Source organism: Bufo bufo, chromosome 6, assembly GCF_905171765.1.
Source record: "Bufo bufo chromosome 6, aBufBuf1.1, whole genome shotgun sequence".
NCBI classification, from domain to species: Eukaryota; Metazoa; Chordata; class Amphibia; order Anura; family Bufonidae; genus Bufo; species Bufo bufo.
In genome coordinates, this window is record NC_053394.1 from 23235400 (window position 1) to 23255842 (window position 20443).

Here is a 20443-nt window from a genome sequence, read left to right on the forward strand (position 1 = left end):
AGTGGCTACGTTTACACCGTCTATAAAACCGCCTCACGCCGCTGAGCTCAACAATTGCAGCCTCTGGATTGCGATGTGGCATTCAGAAGGCGGGCAGAGAGCGAGATGGAATGCCATGATGGCTGCCCGCTCCAAAGGCTACATCAAGTGCTCAAGACACATGGGTCGTGAATATCAAGACTAAGGAGAACTGTTATTTAGCTCATTGGTGAGAAAAGTTTAAAGACAAAAAAAAAAATTATATAAAACTTTGCTCAAACTTTGCGTCCGCCACATGAATATACCAGCAGAAGATGGCTCTCCAGACTTACATGGTGTCCCTTCTAGAAAGAAAAAAAAATATTACAGAACGGATTAAGTTGCAACGTTCAGCAATAATTGAGCAAAGCAGCAGAAAGGCCACATATACTTCTCCTTTAAATATGTCCAATGTAATATGGAAGAATCTCCTAGCTACTACCTTCCCCAATTCACAGCTCAGTGGTGCAGCCTCATTTACAACAGGGATTCTGCATTTGCCCAACCCTCCCAAACCCCAACACCAGCAGTAATGGCCCCAACATATTTACACGTGCTAGACTCCCCCCCCCACCCCCGCCTCCCACATAAATCCAACCCCACTCCCCTCCCACCCACTTTTCACAACCCCCTCCCCCCTCCCAATTTTCTATTCCACCAAAAGCTTGATTTCGCTGGCGAGAAGCTGGTTCATGTTAAAGATGGCGCTCTTGGTGAGGAGCTCCCTCTCCGTGGCAGTGTCAGGATCACTGTCCACAGAGCTGGAGCTAGCACTCATGCTGTCTCCAGCTTCGTGGTGATGGAGTAAAGGAGCAGGCACGTCAACGCCAGTGCCGGAGGTGACGCCAGGCAGCTCAGGCTCGCTCGTCTCGCTCGTGCTGGACACGACAGAAAGGAGGGACATTCGCCTGGTCAGTCGACTTGGGAGAAGCGAAAGGGCGTAGTCGGCCACGAGAGAAGCTACGTCCATGTTGCAGGCCTTGTCAAAGGCAATAAAGCCCACGTTTGCATTCGCTTCGCAGACACAAAAAGAGCCATCTTGTTTGGTGAGCAAATCGATGCCACACACATCCATTCCCAAGATGTTGGAGACTTGAATAGCCAGTTGCTTGCCCTGCTCGCTCAGTGTGCACATCATCCCGATTCCTCCTGTAACAAAAGAGGAAGGATACGATTAGAACTAAAGCGACAAACAATAAGACTAAAACAAACTACCAAACATTGTACATTCTTATTGTCATGATAGCAATCTAGTGCAAAGAAAAAAAAACATCACCTGAACGGGAGCCGAGCTGGAAGCAGAAGGCTCTATCTGGGAGGTGGGTAGTTTACGGACCCCCCCCAGCGATCTATGCCCAGGGCAGGTAAACCACGTTAAGTTCTATTCACAAGTTACAATTCCTGCTTTCACATCAGTGTTATCGATCTCTGTTCTGCTCAGTTATAGACCTCGAGTAAAGATAACGGAAGTGCTGGAAATCGCAAACAAACAGCACAAGACAGACCCGACTGACTAATGTGTTCCAGCAGATATCAGTCCAATGTGAACTGTTCCCATTAATAATTGAAAGAGGGGAATAAAGAATAATAAGAATATACAATAAAATACCAATTATAATAAATAATAATTAAGAATAGGAAGGTTATAACAATTTATTTTATACCTAGAGAACAGTTGCTTTGCATTCTGCCGTCCGTAGAGCATCTTAGCATAGTGCCAATCACACGACCGCCAACTACGATGACTCTCACATCCCGTCCATGCGACTCCTCCACATACTTCTGGAACAGGTAGGGAGCTTCATGCCGGATAAGATGACTCAGGTCAGCCAGGTGGTGCTTATCCCGGGCTAAAAACACAGCCTTACCTACAAAGCATAGAGACCATGAGCAATGCTTCTAAACGCCGGGGCAGCAGTAAAAGTAGACGTAATAGGATGTACAGTGCAGGGGGCTGCTCTACTATCATGCACCACCAGGCCTTGGCTGGCATTATGTGACTCACCTCTATGACCCCGGGTGTTCTTCACCACCATGGGAAATTCCAAGACTTCTGCCTCATCGATCATCTTGGAGAAGTTTTCATGACCGCCTGGGAAGTAAACACATTCCCGTCAACATAAGAACGAATAAAGAAGTCTTCCATTTATGGATCTGCAAGCAAGAAAAGCAGATGCCTCACCGTAGGAAAAGGTATCTGGCAGGGGCACGCCATGACCTGCTAGCTCCTGAAACGTCCAGAACTTGTTGATACAATTAAGGATGGCCTGTGGTCTGTTCATCAGTCGACAGCCCATCTTCTCCAAGTGCCTGAGGACAGTGATATCGCTGTCACTCTGCACCCAGGGAGTGGGCACGCGGACTACGACCACCTGGGGATACGAAGTGATGAGCTCTCCATTCACACGGAGACCTGAAATGACAAAGTACAGATGTCAGACCTAAATGATACATGCAGATAATATAGTTGTGCGGTGCATATGTACAGAGCGCACACAGCGCCTGCGGAAGTAAAACAAAATGAGGCAGGGAAGCCGCAGAGCACAGCCGTAGACGGGGAAGGCTACACAACTACTGCTTCTGCTGTATGGTTAGACTGTGCTGACCCTGCACTTAAAACGAGGACAGGAAACCATGACGTACACGGAAAGAAATAGTTCACCTTCTACAAATACTTTCCCCAAAAACACTTTTTTGGATTGCTTGTCGGCAAAAACATTTCTCTGTATGTGCCCTGTAGAAAAACACCTTAAAAAGCTATTCAGATCTCCCTACCAGCCCCCAATACACATGCATGCTCGGTTTGCATGCGTTTTCGCTGTGGAGAGGAATGAGCTGCCACCTATGGGAACAGGGGATCGTCCATGCCAAAAACCTTCCCTGCCCAACCCCACCTCAGCACCAGTTGTCCATCTCACCCAGGGCGTCGCCCCACACATTAGAAAACCAGCCGTTCCCACCAAGAGCGGAGGTTCAGCCACCTTCAGGTCGGACTCTTTGCACCCGCGGCTAGTCAGTGGTCTTCTGAGGGGGCAGAGGGGCTCGTAGGGGACAAAGCTGCAATACCAAGCACAGCTGGGCAATGGATGCAATTAACCCTTTAATGACCCGGCCTGAAAAAGGCCTTAATGACCAGACAGGATTTAGCACATGGTGGTTTAATGGGCCCAACTAGGGGGATGAGCGAATCGCATAAAACTTTGACTAGTGCCACCTTGGAACCAAACAGGAGGTTTTTTTTACAGTAGAAATTATTTTGATTTAATGACCTCCGCCCGCGCTCATCGGAGCGAATACATTCTGACTTGCGAAACAAAGGGCCTTTTATTTTATTTTTTTTGGGGGGGGGGGGAATTATTTTTCCTAAACTATAGATTATTCTTTAAAAGGCCAAATTGACAGCAAAATAAATTAAAAGTGGGTTTCCTATTTTGCATGTATTGTTTTATGTGAATGGAGTAGCTATAGAGATGTTTCGGGGGTGTTTTTTATGATATATAATATATTTAAAAAAAGTTATATATCTCATGGCTTAAAAGGGAACCAGTCACCAGGATTTTGTGTATAGAGCTGAGGACATGGGCTGCTAGGTGGCCGCTAGGACATCCGCAATACCCAGTCCCCATAGCTCTGTGTGCTTTTATTGTGTAAAAACATACATCTATCCATCTATCAAGCACAAGGGGCTGTTACTAACGATTTTGGAGCCCAGCCACTGAAGGTGCCCAGCACCGCCGCGCATCCTCCAAATCTCCTCCTTGCTTGCTTTGACGTCACAAAGTTAGAGTGCCGTAATCTTGCAGCTAGCGCATGCGCAGTTTGTTCCCTGAGGTTGATGCCAGCACAGGGAAGGAACACTATGCCGGCACTGACATGTGGCGTACTCGCGAATGTGCGAGATTAAGGCGCTCTAACTTTGGGAGGATGCAGGCGGCGCTGGGCTTAAGAATCGTTAGTAACAGCTCCTTTGGCTTCTTACTTGCCTCATTTACATACATATATATATATATATATATATATATATTTTTATTTTTATTTATTTTTTGACACCAAAGCACACAGAGCTATGGGAAATGTATATTGCGGACGTGCTAGCGGCGATCCAGCAGTGCATGTCTGCAGCTCTATAGGCAAAATCCAGGTGACAGGTTCCCTTTAAAGCTCAGCACCAGGCACCGAACACGTATGACGCCATCAGGTTAGGGGGCTGCAGCTCTATGGCCCCTTCAGAGAGGACTGCGAATTATCCAGGGTGGGCCCACCGCCGATTTATTGCCCATCCTAAACCCCTTAAAGCTCAGATTGAAACCACTAACCATTCCACAGCCACGAGTGATCCTAAATGAAAGTTCATGTAAACCCTCTGAGGCATGCAGGATGCTGCTCAGCCTGGGGGGGTCAGACATGTGCGTGTTTACAGAGGACTTCACAAGACTCATGATACATGATCTCATGCATGGGAAATGCAGTAAGAAAGCGACTGCTTGGTCAGCGAGCCAACAGGAAAACCATGTCAACCCTTCATAATAGGGTGGACACTGGCCCATAAGCCCCATCGCACACAACCGTGCAAACCGCCCTGCCACACAGCGGCTCCGTCACTTCAGGCCCTGCCGAGGATAAGCCATTCATTGTTGCTCAGTGACCTTAACTTCTCTACCACAATAGGTGCCTCTCGTGCAGCTGCGAGGCCATCGGGGACCGGGTCAGTGATTGCACGAGAGGACTGGTTTCTTTCCTTTTAGCTAGAGCGCTACATAAAAATGGTATAATCTCTAACCGGAGAGATGGCGACACTGAAAAGGACGCGGCTCGGTCTGCGTTACACATTTATAGCTGCCGCATTGCAGGAGATGGACAGACGGGAGAAGCAGACACTGGAAAGTGCTTGGAATGCTGATTGAGAAGACGACTTGAGAAACAGCGGAAATTCTTGATGAAGAGCTGACGCTGCTAAAACAACCCCCATTCTGCAATACAATGCTTCCATCTTAAGATGTATTCTCGGCTTATAAATGGCAGCTCACTGGGATACTTGTGGGCCAAACGCCCAGGAGAGGCAAGACTTAGTGTAGGTCCAGTCTGATAGAAGCTGGCAGATGGGCCAGACATTCCTGATAAAGAGCTTCATGCAGCAAGTACAGCCGTTATGCAGTGTTTGAATACGTCTGTGCATAAAGCAGCATGCTGATACTTGTAGTTCTCATCCGAGTTTGCACTGCAGCCATGGAGGTGTGCCCCTGTACTCCATACATATATTAGGTGCTAGCCTTGGACAGGGGTCAGCAACCTTTGGCACTCCAGATGCTGTGAAACTACAACTCCCATCATGCACCTGTATTCAGGATTCTGGGAGTTGTAGTTTCAGAACAGCTGGAGTGCCAGAGGGTTGCTGATCCCTGCACTAGGAACCCCAGGACCCCCACCGATTCCAAAAATCGAGGGGCTTCAGCACAGCTCCAGTGAAATGAATGGACTGTGGCGCTGCATCACTACACCCCTTCATTATCAGGCTCGTCCTAGTCCCAGAAACCACTTCCCCCGGCACCATCGTCTTGGCCATAAACTGCCCCTTCAGATTGGAGGGGTACGCACTAACAGAACTGAGGTTTACGTGGGGTGGGGGGCAATGTCTGCATCGTGTAAGTCATCCTCTGGGGAGCTGTCCTGTTGTAATCCTCCATCAGGAAGGGTGTAAGCTCCAGTTTATCCCCCCGTTACCCCCACCTGCCCTCTACTTAACCTCTGTTAATTTATAAGTGAATCCAATGTATGAACTACAAACATTGTCCAGCGCCTTACATAACCCTAGATACAGCACTTCCATAGAACGGGCTGAACACGTGCCCTTATTACAGCGGGGTGGGCTCATCCCAAGACTGGGGAAGGGGGGGGGGGGTTAACAGGGCGAGGAGGGGGCGGCTCCGCACTCCGGTCTTGTGATGCCCTCTCTGCTTTTCCACTTTACTGTACAAACTGTGTATTCTGCCAAGTGGGAAAAATCCCACAAGGACACTATAATAAACCAGCAGCAAAAGAGCAACCCCTCCCCCGTGGTGGTTATGAAAGCAACATGAATTGAAGACGGCAGAGTAAGGAGGCGACTCCTAGAAGCCATCGTCCGCTTTTATAGCACTACGTGGACAGTGGACATCTGACAGAAGTAATACATTACAGAATGCCTGCACGCTCCAGAGCCATGCACAGGGCAATGGTGGACGACTCCCATTCCTATGCTTATAGGGCTGCATGCACACGACCGTTGTGTGTTTTAACGGTCCACAAATTACAGATCCGCTAAACCCAGTTGGCAACCGTGTGCGTTCCGCAATTTGCGGAACGGACAGCCATTGATATAACTGCCTATTCTTGTTTGCAAAGCGGCTGGCACGAAACATGTCGGTCTGACCAGGGACACGGAGGGCCCTCGCTCATTGCACCGGGTGTACGTTTAGAATATCCAATAAAGAACATGGAAGATTTGATCTCCTTCGTGCTGGAAATCTGTTTATCTGAATGAAGAATAGGACAGGTTATATTTTTTTGGGCAGACCATGTCCGCATCTTTTGCGGCCCCATTGAAGTGAATGGGTCCACATCCAAACAGCAAAAACTGTGGCTTGGATGCGGAACAAAACAGTCGTGTGCATGAGGCCTAAAGGGGACATTTGGATCTGTTCACACAGTCCGGACCAGACAGGGACTTTAACCTGCAGCGACACATTTATTTTCTAAAATTAAAGGGGTATTCCCATCCCATACAACGGGGGGGCATTTAGCTAAGATAGGTGCGAGTCCTACGGAGCGTGGAGAGCTGTGGCTGGAGGACCCCGGGTTTCCTGGGGTCCGTCCACCACCAAGCGCTGCTCCCATTCATTTTTATGGGGCAGACGGAAAAAGCCAAACCAGCGCTCTATTTTTCAGCGGCTCCACTGAAATGAATGGAGGAGTGCGCCCTCCATTAATTTTAACACTCAGTTCTTGTTGTAGGTGAGGGTCCCACACCTATCAGACAATGGAGGTAAATCCTAGTGATATGCCCCCACTATATGCAATGGCAAAACCCCTTTAACGTTGCCGAATTACGATCAGGAAGCCTCCGCGACTGCCGCACAGCAGTACCAAAGAAATCCGAAACCTGCTGATTTCTTGCGACTCATGTTGTACCTACCTGCAGGTTGTAATGGAACCTATTCGCTGCAACGCATGAAGTACTACAATGCATCAAGATCACAATGTAGACTTGGGGGTGGGCAAATCGGTCATCAATTACATAAACCTGGTCTAGCACAGTCCTTTGATTACTTTATATAGTGCCATTTACGTAGGCAACATAAGTACTGCCTACGTTGGTGGCAGCACTGTATACTTTCATCTATACTGTATGGCAGTGTTACGCGGCCAATGTGTATGGTAAGATTATTTATACACTGGCGAGGACAGGCGTGAGGCGTTACCACAGGGCAACAATATAGCGTAAGGGTGCTGTGTAGGCCGACATAGCTGCTGACTACTAGACTCCATTGACTACAATGGTTTACAGCACAAGTGTAAGGTTTCGGACAGATCCCAGTCTGATGCCACTGCAGTCACTGGGATCCAGTGGTGAACAGTAGTCACGTCAGATACAGTGAAATGCAGGGATCAGCAACGTCCAGCACTCCAGCTGTTGAGACTACAACTCCCAGAAGGCTTCATTCACTTCCATGGGAGTTAGAAGAGCAGTCGAGCGTGTTTGCATGCTGGGAGTTGTAGTCCTGAAGGTTGGTGATCCCTGCACTACCAGAACAGACGTGAAACTAGCCCAAGATGAAAGCGTCTACCAAGCTCGGGTAAACAGGTTAAGCACTTTGCAGGCCTCAGGGTGTTTGGTTTAGGCCGCACACATTTTCAGAAGTTGCCATTCAAGCTGCGCCATGACTCGTTATGTCGGCTTACCTAGGTTTCCTTGCTCAATGGTCAAGACCACCTCATCCATGAGCAAATACCGGAACTCATGGTCTTCTTCACAACATTTTGTCTTGAGCGCGCGGTGGATCTCCTGCTGGGGATAGTCATCCTTTATCCTTCTGTCAGTCAGAAACCAGACACGGCCATTGGAGCTGCACATTTTCACAGGCTTAGAGGGAGTGGTAAGTGGTCTGCAAGAAAAATGGGAGAAGCGTTCAGTGAGAACATGGGCCTTGGCCTGTAACACATGGGGACCTTGATCACACCTACAGAAGAAGGCACAATATGGCCAGGCGTGACCTGCAAGCCCATCCCTACGTCTGACCTAAGCTAGTCTCCGGTCAACAACTCTGAATGCTCATGTGTAACGCCATTTCCCTCTAGATATTCCGAAGGAAACAATGGAATACTATACTATATGGCAATGCCTATAGTGGCCCTTTAAGGTGGCCTTAAAGGGGTTGTCCGCAGGTCTCCATTTTGATGGTCCTGGTTCGACGCACTGTTTGGCATCTTTCCATTTCTTGTCTATCAAAATGGAGACCTGCGGACAACCCCTTTAAGGCCACCTTAAAGGGCCACTATAGGCGTTGACTGTAGGTATAGTATTCCATTGTTTCCTTCGGAATATCTAGAGGGAAATGGCGTTACACATGAGCATTCAGAGTTGTTGACCGGAGACTGAAGGAGCAGAGACCAGCGAGAACCCAGAACCGCAGCACTGAGAAGAGTAATGCTTTATTTACCCATTCCACCAGACATTAAAAATGTTATCCCGGTGACAACCCCTTTAACTCCAGGCTTTATATAAGCAGGATTCACCTCCCCCACCATTCCATATCATTTAGAAAGCCGTCATCTGACAGATTTCCCCAAGCACAAATGAGAAAAGTGTCTGCCAGGCATCACCCATCTCCTGGAGGAATCCCCTGAAATCCAACATGCCAGATTCTTCCTTGACCCTACACACACACACACACACACTAGACCAGGGATGCCCAAGCAGCGGCCCTCCAGCTGTTGTAAAAGTACAACTCCCATCACGCCCTGCTGTAGGATGCCCAGGCATGCTGGGAGTTGTAGTTTTGCAACAGCAGGAGGGCCGCAGGTTGGGCATCCCTGCATTAGACAATCAGTGAATATTGCACATTAGATATCTGATGAGAGCCTTCCCATCTACAGCCAACCAAAGGTGGGTCAAGTGACCCCGATCTGTATAATGGGGGGGGGCGGCTGTGAGACTTCTACAACGTAAGCGTCACATTAGAACCCACAGCCTAGCCCATGCCTACGGAGTAACTACACCCCAGTATGACATGGACTGCGCTTCATCCGTATCTGCAACACATTAAAAATGGCGGCCGGCCTCATGTCTGATCACATATAATAGGGGGCTGTACTGTGCTGACAATTAGGCCTTATGCATACGAACTGATTTTCTTTCAGTGTCCGTTAAATTTTTGCGGACCATATGCAGAACCATTCATTTCAATGGGTCCGCAACAGTAAAAAAATAATATATATTAAAAAAAAAAATCAGTGTGCATTCAGTTTCGCAAAAAATTCATATAGAACATGTCCTATTAGCCGCATTACAGACAAGGATTGGACTGTTCTATCAGGGGCCAGCTGTTCCGTAAAATACGGAATGCACACGGACATCAGCCATTTTTTTTGAGGATCCTTTTTTCGCGGACTGCACAATACATACAGTTGTGCGCACGAGGCCTTACACAGAGTGGCGTCACCCACACCGATTCCAGCTGTATGACGAACCATACAACTATCCACATAACAAACGTCAATGCTCTAAAAAAAAAAAAAAAAAAAAAATGCACCACAAGGCGACATGTGATGCAGACGTCTAATGTGTTAATCATCACGGTGAGGCGCACAAAGACGCCATGTCTACCTGGCGGAAAAAGGATGGTTATTAACTTTTACGGCACTCTCTCGGCATCGCCCTCCTCGAGACGCAGGCTGGCATTGCTGACGCAGCTCGGCTCCACAACCCCCTCCTGCTGCAGAGACGCAGCCGGCAGACAATAGGCTCAGTGTAATGTAAGAAGCGGCCACATGACGCCCTCCCCCCGTCCATCCTGCAACCTGGAGAGCGCTGCACAAAAGAGATGCAGGGGAGAAAAGCAGGATCCAACCCCCTCTGCCCAAACCGGCCTGGAGAAGCTCCACCTCGCTGCACAACGCCGCCGCTCTCATCCGGCCTCTGGGCGCACCATTAATCATACGTCTCTGCCTCCCCCCTCCTCCCCTCCCAATTCCATGAATTAAGCACACTGCAGGCAGCACAGAACTGGCATGTTTCTCCATGAAACCCTTTCGCCTTGCATACAAGACGGGAGAAGGTTCGGACAGCCCCCTCCTGTGCCATAATCGCACCCAGCGCCGCAAGAAGGGAAAAGAAAACGCTACCAGCCCTTCCCAGCACAGAAGGAGTTAAGGAGCGCAGGGCTGGAGGCTCACACTCCAATTCACTATGTGGTTACAGGAGAAAAAAAAAAAATCCTGTTTGAACAATCGGCCATGTCAGCACTAGAATGTCTCCCCCACCGGCCGGATACTTCACTTTAACCCCTTCCTCACCTCCCATACCGCGTGTATGACCCGGCCTACAGACCATTATGAGACTACACATGACAGCCAGTCAGACGTGACACATGCTAGGTACCGGGCCACATCGACGGTGTCAGATTTTCGTAGCGTCGCACTGAGCAATGCAGACAGGGTGTGCCACCGAGGTGGACAGCTAATGAAACTACCAATGTGCAGGGCAGACGGGCGCCACAGGCAAGGAGTACGCCCGACGTAACGCGGCACGCCTTAGGCCCATGCGGCTTGTGTCAGGATCTGATGCTCTGGCACTCAAGTCCAATCAGTTTTGTCCGAGATTGTGTTCACTCACATCAAAAACTGAGACGCTGAAGGAAAAAGAAAAAACGAAAAACCCACTGTAACCGGATGCCGTACGTTTTTTCAAGCAGCCCCATTCACTTTTACAAAACACACAAGATTCCAGAATGCAGAGAGGATCAGTGAGAAACTGGTGTGCACAGACACATTGAGATGAACGGGTCAGGATTCAGTCTGGAGGCTATCCGTTCACATCTGGATGGAAAATTCGCTTGTGAGAAATGGGCCTCATTAGGGCCCCACGAGTGGATACAGCACAGATCTACTACTGTCCGTAAGGTGGAGACACCCACAGGCGTCCGCTCCTGGGGAGAATGGGGTCAAAGGTGCTACTCGTGTCAAGGAGGGAAGTTCTGTTACCTCATATGTACAGTACTCGAGTATCAGATCTCCATGTGCAGCATTACACGAGGCCGCTCACCTCAACTGATGGGGTCTGCCACATGGAAGGGCGTGCCAAGATGAGACAAAATATCCCCTTTAAATATCACACATAGATCTCGGTTTGGTCTCACTTTGGGCTCTCGTCCGTGGACACATTAGGTGGTTTCAGGATGAAATCAGATAATTTCTAATTATTAAAACCCACTTTTCCAGGCTGAGGGAAGTGCTTTCTGAGACTAAGGGTCCCATTCACACGTCCACAGTGTATTACAGATCCGCAATACACCCAGCCGGCACCCCCATAGAATTGCGGACAAGAATAGGACATGTTCTATTTTTTTTGCCGGAACCGCGGACCGGAAGATAGGGGGCGCACTCCGGAAATGTGGATGCAGACAACTGTGTGCTGTCCGCATCCATTCCTGCCCCATAGAGAATGAATGGGTCGCACAAGTTCCGCAATTTGCGGAAGGGATGCAAACCCATTCTACGGACGTGTGAATGGACCCTCATGGATCTGCAAAAACGCATCCGTTCAGATAATACAACCGTCTGCATCCGTTCAGAACGGATCCGGTTTTATCACCTGTAACATAGCCAAGACGGATCCATCTTAACACCATTGAAAGTCAATGGAGGACGGATCCGTTTTCTATTGTGCCAGATTGAGTCAGTAAAAACGGATCCGTCCCTATTGACTTACATTGTGTGTCAGAACGGTTCCGTTTGGCTCAATTTCGTCAGAAGGACACCAAAACGCGGCCGGCGGCCTCCAGAGCGGAATGGAGGCAAACTGAGTGGATCCTTATCCATTCAGAATGCATTAGGGTAAAAATGATCCGTTTCGGACCTCTTGTGAGAGCCCCTGACGGATCTCATACGGAAAGCCAAAACGCCAGTGTGAAAGTAGCCTTCTACTGATGGCCAATCCTCTGGATAGGTCATCAGTATCTCATCGGTGGGGGTCCAACACCCAGGACCCCTGCCGATCAGCTGTTTGAGAAGACACCAGGGCTCGCAGTAGTGCTGTGGCCTTCTACTTTTCCTAGGCCATGTGCCGGGGCCTAGGAGCAGCTCAGCGCCATAGAAGTGAATGAGGCAGAGTGCGATACCAAGCATGGCCACTATACAGCGTACAGCGCTGTGCTTGGCGAGCTGGGAGAAGGCAGCGGCGCTCACAGGAGGTGATCATTTCCAGCAATCAGATTTTCCTCCATTTAAAAGGAGATCTCCTCACCCCAAAAGGTCTCACGCCGATTACCAGGTCAGAAGACCCCACTGCTGGGACCCCTGCAATCATGTTATTACTGAGCTGTCCACGTACAGTACTGCAGACAGGGGGCCAATTAAAGCTTCCTATACACAGACAGCTGGCTATCCCCCCCCCCGACAACCGCACATAAGGCAAGATGTGGACCTATACATTTCAACGGGGCCGCAAAAAGTGCGAACAGCACATGGCCCGTTCCACAGTCCAGAAAAAAGGAAGAACATCTCCTATTCTGGTCCGTTTTGCAGACATGAATACAATGTGTCGGCAAAAAAATAAATCAGATCTGCGTTTAGGAAATCGTAAAACATACAGTCACGTGAATGCACCCTTAGGGTCCATTCACTCGTCCGTGTGTGTTTTGCGGATCCGCACATAGTCTGCACTTAATAGAAAATTCCTAATCTCGTCCAGAATAGGACCCATTCTATTTTTTTTTCCAAACGGCAGAGAACGAGGAACAGGATGCTGCTCGCTAATGGAGTGACAGGCGCCAAATGCATAAATTTAGCATCAAATCCGAAAAACCTGTGCGAGTCAGCAGAAAATAGAAGTCAGCAGAGCCGCCAACACCGTGGTCTGGAAACGAGCCTTGTATGGCCAAACCACCCGCATCCCCTCCTCTGTTCGTGTCTTGGAAGGAACGTGCACCGCTCCGACACGAGGTCCACGCCGCAAACTGAAGCTTATGTAACCGATTCTTAGAAGTCAGGTAACGGCAAGATCCCCATGAAGGAAACGCCTGCAGTCCGCATGAGCCGCCACTACAGCGCCAACAGACGAGCAGTTTTCCCGCAGGACGGCATCTAACAGCGCAGATTTATGAAGGTGCCCCAGAACGTAGCAAATTATAGCGGGAATCTACGCCGGCCTGTAGTCTGTGAAGATTTCACCTTTTGGTGCACAGACTGCCACAGGCGTAACCAATTTTTTTTTTAAAGGGCATATGCCCATTACACGGTTCAGGAAGCCGCCAGATAATCCTATGAACGCTCATTAGAGATTATCTGGTAGTGTAAAAGGTACTGCCGATACCTGAAGGCGGCGCAAAATGCTCATTCGATGGGTGATTGGATCGTTTGTGTAGGCATCTAGATAGTCGCTCGTCGGCAGCAGATGGCGCTGTGTAAACTGTCTGTATGGAGACGAGATGCAGCATTAGTCATACTGTGGAGGAGATCGCTGCATGCAAATGTGTCTCCTCCACCGACGAGCAGGCGCTTGCCAGGAAGAAAAGTTTCCTTCTCAATAGTCTGAAAAATAGGCCAGTATAAAGGGACCTTTGTAGATCTGCCCCCGGTGCCTATACTGGCTGCTGAGCTTATGAAATACACGACAGAGCGGTTTCATTTCTTTTTTCACTGCTAGGCAGAAACCTCAAACCACTGCTGCTGCGTGTCAGTCTCCACTGCATTTTCCTGCATTCTATCCAAGCCCAGCAACACAAAATGAACAGATCTCCAAATACAGGCTAAAACACAAAAGTAGTATTACAGTGAGGCAGGGGCCTCGTAGAATGCATACCGCCATCTCACACCGCCATGCCTGCGCTGCATGTGCTCAGGAAGTCACAGTGTGTCGGCTCAGCAGAGACACCGAGCTTCCCCTCATGTGTCAGTGCTTTACACAAGAACACACCTCAGGGGCCCAGGAGAGGGGAAAAGTTACTGGAAACACACACATCAATGAACCTGAATTACAAGGCAGCAAGATTACACCCAGCATTTACTACGCACAACATTACAACATCTCCAGCAAGTCCTCTGCCACTGTGCGACACCGCGCTCACTAAGCTCAGCACAACGGCTGCAACTGAACAAAAGGTGTTCATATCGCAAGGACCCAAATACACCCACGAGCGAGATCAACAGGATATTATAGAACAATACAGATGTAGAACTAAGTGTCCAACAAGAGCTGCACTGTGTACATACATCACTTATCCTGTAATGTACTCCAGAGCTGCACTCACTATTCTGCTGGTGCAGTCACTGTGTACATACATCACTTATCCTGTATTATACTCCAGAGCTGCCCTCACTATTCTGCTGGTGGAGTCACTGTGTACATACATTACTTATCCTGTACTGATCCTGAGTTACATCATGTATTATACTCCAGAGCTGCCCTCACTATTCTGCTGGTGGAGTCACTGTGTACATACATTACTTATCCTGTACTGATCCTGAGTTACATCCTGTATTATACTCCAGAGCTGCACTCACTATTCTGCTGGTGCAGTCACTGTGTACATACATTACTTATCCTGTACTGATCCTGAGTTACATCCTGTATTATACTCCAGAGCTGCACTCACTGTGTACATTACTTAATGTGACAAGGACCCCACAAGATTCACGCGTCAAGTATTTCCAGATATGACCCACGTAGAACAGTCTGACAACTGCTCCCCTTCCCAAAGTCAAGGCCACACCTAATCTGCAGCAGCTGTCAGAGTCTCAAGGTCTCACAGACTACCCCCATCATCCTAACCTACGAGAGGCATGCTACTCCTCGGACTGTTCTGGGGAATTTCAGGAATTACCTCCAGTAACTAAAGAGACTGCAGCACGCGGAGGCCTCAGGACTGAAGCCGTGCATTACAGCCGCAGCGGCCTCAGGGCGGCAGCAGATTTACTGCTCATACGCAAAGGCTCACAAATATCTACACGTCACGCGCCACGATCTCCATGGGAACCAGAGACATCTGTGACCAAGTGAACGTGTGCATTTATACATGTGCCGAGCTCCCGCTCGCTCACCGCAGCCACGTACATTTCATGGTGACCATTCTGCAGCAGCGAGCTCGTGGAGGCGACGGCAGCAGAAATTTCTGGAAGAGATCTGCCACATGTGAATTCATTCCTGTCTGAAGGTCTATGGGGTTTTTATTTTCCAGGCCGTGCATTACAGCTGCAGCGGCCACTAGAGGGGAATTCTAGTATTGCAGGCAGCCCTCTCCGTGGATGGTGCTGCTCCCTGCTCTGGCACAGGAGACCCCCGCTGGATGACATCCCTGACCACCTATAAATGAAGTGTCCAGATGAGACAGCCTCAAATGAAAAAATAAATAAACAAGAAGAAGTGTCCAAGAAGAAAGACCAAGACTGTAGGGAAGGAGCCGGTCAGAGACGACCCAGCTCCTTCCAGGGGGTGCAGTCAGCGGGTTTGGCTGGGCACTGTTCCTCCCGTCTGTGACTACGCTCAGTCCCCAGGCAGATTCTGGTCACCGTCCTGCGAGAGAGTGCGGGACACATTGCCCTCTCCCAGAAGATCAGGGGTACACAGGCCGTCCGAGAGGCCTTAAAGAATACAGAGCACTAAGGGAGAGACACTTACTACGGGCGGACGATGGGGTGAGTTGTTTGCAGAATCTCAGGGCAGATCTTCCACACAGGCTCCTACAGAAGACAAAGCATTAAGTTACCAAGAGCAGCGCTCCTGCTGCACACATCGCATTAACCCAACGAAAACAAGTGTGGCGCAACAGAACAATCACACCCATGCTGCCGCCTCTTATCCGTCTCCGCTTATCTCCAGACAGTCGTGGAGACAACACGGGGCGCATATTGTGTCTCCTTAAAATGTCAAGACTGTATTCATGGACATCAGGACAGACGAGGCCCGCGTCAACTCTCCACACAACCTTCAAGATGTTCTCCGCCGCCGGGGTCATCAACCGCGGCAGACCGCCTGAAACTACAGCTCCCAGCAAGCTCCATTCACTTCAATTCAAGTACGCATGCTGGGAGTTGTAGTTTCACAACAGCTGGAGCGCCAGAGGCTGCCGACCCCCTGCTCTATAAAGTAACTTTCCATAAGGCCGTATGTATTTTGCCGTCCAAAAAAAAAAAAAAAAACACGGAGGACGTCCGTGTGCATTTTGTATTTTGCAGAATTGAACAGCCGGCCCCTGATAGAACAGTACTATCCTTTTTTTGCGGAACGTAAAGACGGAAAAGGAACGCACACGGCGTGCCTTTTGTTTTTTTGTGGACCCATTGAAATAAATGGTTCCGTATACGGTCCACAGAAAAAAAAAAAAACGGACACAATCAGTTGCAAAGCTACAACTCCCAGCATGTACCGGCAGCTGGGGGCTTGTGCGCTGCTTATCAGACGGCAGGAGCATGCTGGAACTTGTAGTTTTGCAACAGCTGAAGAGCCGAATCTCACTGCGATTAGAGCGCGTTTACACGTGGCAGATTTGTCGCAGGGATCTTTGTCACATCCACCTGAACGGGGCTGGCAGAGATCCTGCTTGAGGCAGGATCAACCCCCCCCCCCCCTACACATGTGCTGATGTGCATCAGACATACCCGCTGCTAGGGCATGATGGGCGTCGTAGGTCCGTAGCAGCTGGAGTCCCCTGCACTGCAGGACGACGAGTGCCCGACATTTACAGAAGACGCCCCCTACTGTACCTTCTAAGCCACCAGTCACAGGAGCTCGCCGAAACAAGAACACGAAAAAAAAAAAAAACGTGAGGCTGGTGTCTCGGTCCGGGTGGCCGTCCCGCTGGCTTGCTTAGGCAATCTGACCCTTAAGGAGAAGCTATATTCCTCTTTAACCCTTCATTTCCCACAGCTCAGCGTCTCTACGGGCAGACTCCCGCCAATCAGCACAGGTTTGGGCCCCTCTGAATTCTACCCTGTAGCAGATCTGTGAACAGAGCGGGGAGCGCAAACCATTTCTGGACTGGCACAGCGGGTGCACAGGACGTTCCTAGACCGGCTTCTATGGAAAACCGATTACGTGTCATAGGAAATTAGGCACGTTAGATTGAAGTTAGAAAACCACAAAAACGTGGCAGGTACGGGGCGGCAGGAAATGTAGAGCCAGGTCCCCTAGGAACCACCAGAAAGTGGAATTCCTCCATCCATGAGCCACATGTGTCCAGCTGTGTACACAGACTCAGAGCCGGCCCCTAGTGGTGGAATTAGAACATGCAGCCTGCCATACATCTATAGCCCCAGCAGCCTCAGACGTCTTATTGTACGTGCCGCGGTCCTGGCCATCGCCTCCTCACGGCACACCGCTCATTTTACATCATCCTCCCCAGGACGGGCATCTGATCAGTATGACGCCATGTACCGCCACAGACTGGAAGCCACGGATGGCAGTATATTGTGCCCTGTGACTCCGAACCATTTCCAGGCTTCAATAAATCCCAGACGCCCATATGAATCAGTCAGTGCCATCCTCACAACCCAACGGAAGGCTGGCATCATGCGTGGTCTGTGTATATCATGGCTCCACATAGACACCACGAACTCCAATCCGCTTCCGCACAGCAGCACACCCCCCCCCCCCCCCAATCTGTACCAGACCTGTCAGTGCCCATAAACCCCCCCCCCACCTCATCCCAGCCTGGTTGGCCCTTCCTCTCCACAACACCAAAACAATGGGCAATACCCGACCCACTACCTCCATATCAGAAGCCATGCACCTCACACCTACCACCCCCATCATCCTCCATATCAGAAGCCATGCACCTCACACCAACCACCCCCATATCAGAAGCCATGCACCTCACACCAACCACCCCCATATCAGAAGCCATGCACCTCACACCAACCACCCCCATATCAGAAGCCATGCACCTCACACCAACCACCCCCATCATCCTCCATATCAGAAGCCATGCACCTCACACCAACCACCCCCATCATCCTCCATATCAGAAGCCATGCACCTCACACCTACCACCCCCATCATCCTCCATATCAGAAGCCATGCACCTCACACCAACCACCCCCATCATCCCCCATATCAGAAGCCATGCACCTCACACCAACCACCCCCATATCAGAAGCCATGCACCTCACACCAACCACCCCCATATCAGAAGCCATGCACCTCACACCAACCACCCCCATATCAGAAGCCATGCACCTCACACCAACCACCCCCATCATCCTCCATATCAGAAGCCATGCACCTCACACCAACCACCCCCATCATCCTCCATATCAGAAGCCATGCACCTCACACCAACCACCCCCATCATCCTCCATATCAGAAGCCATGCACCTCACACCAACCACCCCCATCATCCTCCATATCAGAAGCCATGCACCTCACACCAACCACCCCCATCATCCTCCATATCAGAAGCCATGCACCTCACACCAACCACCCCCATCATCCTCCATATCAGAAGCCATGCACCTCACACCAACCACCCCCATCATCCCCCATATCAGAAGCCATGCACCTCACACCAACCACCCCCATCATCCTCCATATCAGAAGCCATGCACCTCACACCAACCACCCCCATCATCCTCCATATCAGAAGCCATGCACCTCACACCAACCACCCCCATCATCCCCCATATCAGAAGCCATGCACCTCACACCAACCACCCCCATCATCCTCCATATCAGAAGCCATGCACCTCACACCAACCACCCCCATCATCCTCCATATCAGAAGCCATGCACCTCACACCAACCACCCCCATCATCCTCCATATCAGAAGCCATGCACATCACACCAACCACCCCAATCATACTCAGAGGCACCCATATTGCCCACCATCACCCAGTCCTGACCCCCCCACTCAGTGCCAGCCATATGCTCGCTGACTGCCATCTGTTCTGCATGCCTTTCCTTTTTACACCAGCCCCCAGAGACATATCCCTTTAAGCCCCCCCCCCCCCTCCTCACTCCCGCGCGGCAGAACACACAAATACCCCCCAATATCACCTCAGATACCCCCAAATGACTACCCCTCCCCCTATCGATTAATCGCCCGATATCACCACGATAGCCGCGCGCAGCCGACTCCCACCAACCAGCGATTTACTCTCCCATCTCCGCCTCCAAGCCCCCTGCCCTGACAGCAGACAAGACCCCCCAACCCCCCGCTCCGCCATATTGGCGCCCCGTCGTCTACTCACACAGCCGCCTTCCAAACGACGTCGTCTTTGTTATGTCTGAGGTGGGGGGAGATGAGCACAATGCGGCAACACAAAGGAGCGGCTCAGCCACTAGCAGCACAGAGCGAGAGCCGGGCTTGCCTCCCCCTTGGCGGGCTGGGATACGGGCGGAGACCCCCGCCGCCGGAGCAGCTAGGACTAGATGACTTGAGTTCCCTCCAAACACACGCAGCTCCGCACAGACACGTCCGCACTCCACCACTCACTCACACCGACTGAGAGACAGTACGCACACGCTGCAGCCCTCAGCCACACCCACCTACCTCAACCGCCGCCGCCCTATTGGTCGAAGAGGAGCTCTGGCGCCGCCCTTTGGCTGGAACCTGATGGCGGGAAAGGAGGAGAAAAGAAGATGATGGCTGGCGCTCGGACGTGAGGGAGGAAATGAGTGACAGAGGGAGCGGCAGCACGGAGAGCGCTGATTGGTCCAGGTACTGAGGAGGCGGGGCCAGAGGGCATCCTGCAGTTCTACCTTCTTGCATCTTCTTCGTACTCCTCTAGGGGTTTCCGATGACGTCAGCAGGGGCCTCCCTGTATATAAAAGCCGCACGGTGGGCGGGAAGAGCTGAGGGGAGTGATGGCTTCTGACCACTAGGATTGTGGCGAGCTATTACTAACAGGAGGCCATTCATAATACCTCACGTAGTTCTATCTGTTCCTGGGAAAGATGAGTGACCTCCAAAATGGCCGATTCTCCTTCGAGAAGATGCCTAGCTATCTCCAGCCGTCAAGTTGTTAAACTACAACTCCCAGCATGTACCTCAGGCCTCATGCACACGACCGTTTCCACAAAATGGGGTTCCGTTGTTCCATGATCCGTTTCCCGTTGTGTTTCCGTGTGTCTTCCGTTTTTTTTGGAGTGGGCATGGCGAGTTGTTTGTAAACCTTCAGTTTTTTATCACATTTGTGAAAAACGCATTGCACCCTCGCGGAAAAAAAACAACGCAA

At 50.3% G+C, this 20443-nt stretch overlaps 1 protein-coding gene across 3 annotated transcripts; it reads right to left on the reverse strand.

Moving 5' to 3' along the window:
• Positions 1-653: 653 nt before the first annotated feature.
• On the reverse strand, positions 654-19713 carry RIMKLB (ribosomal modification protein rimK like family member B). Of its 3 annotated transcripts, none has more exons than XM_040438157.1 (7): positions 19457-19713; positions 15890-15951; positions 7957-8159; positions 2201-2431; positions 2024-2110; positions 1683-1886; positions 654-1167 (listed from the first exon to the last, which is right to left on the reverse strand). In XM_040438157.1, the coding sequence occupies exons 3-7, from the start codon at positions 8126-8128 to the stop codon at positions 668-670; spliced, it is 1194 nt and encodes a 397-aa protein (XP_040294091.1). In that variant the 5' UTR covers positions 8129-8159; positions 15890-15951; positions 19457-19713; the 3' UTR covers positions 654-667. The 3 variants fall into 3 exon arrangements, with proteins under 3 accessions (XP_040294091.1, XP_040294092.1, XP_040294093.1); XM_040438158.1 differs by having other exon boundaries at positions 668-1167; positions 19549-19713; XM_040438159.1 differs by lacking the exon at positions 15890-15951 and having other exon boundaries at positions 668-1167.
• Positions 19714-20443: the final 730 nt, after the last annotated feature.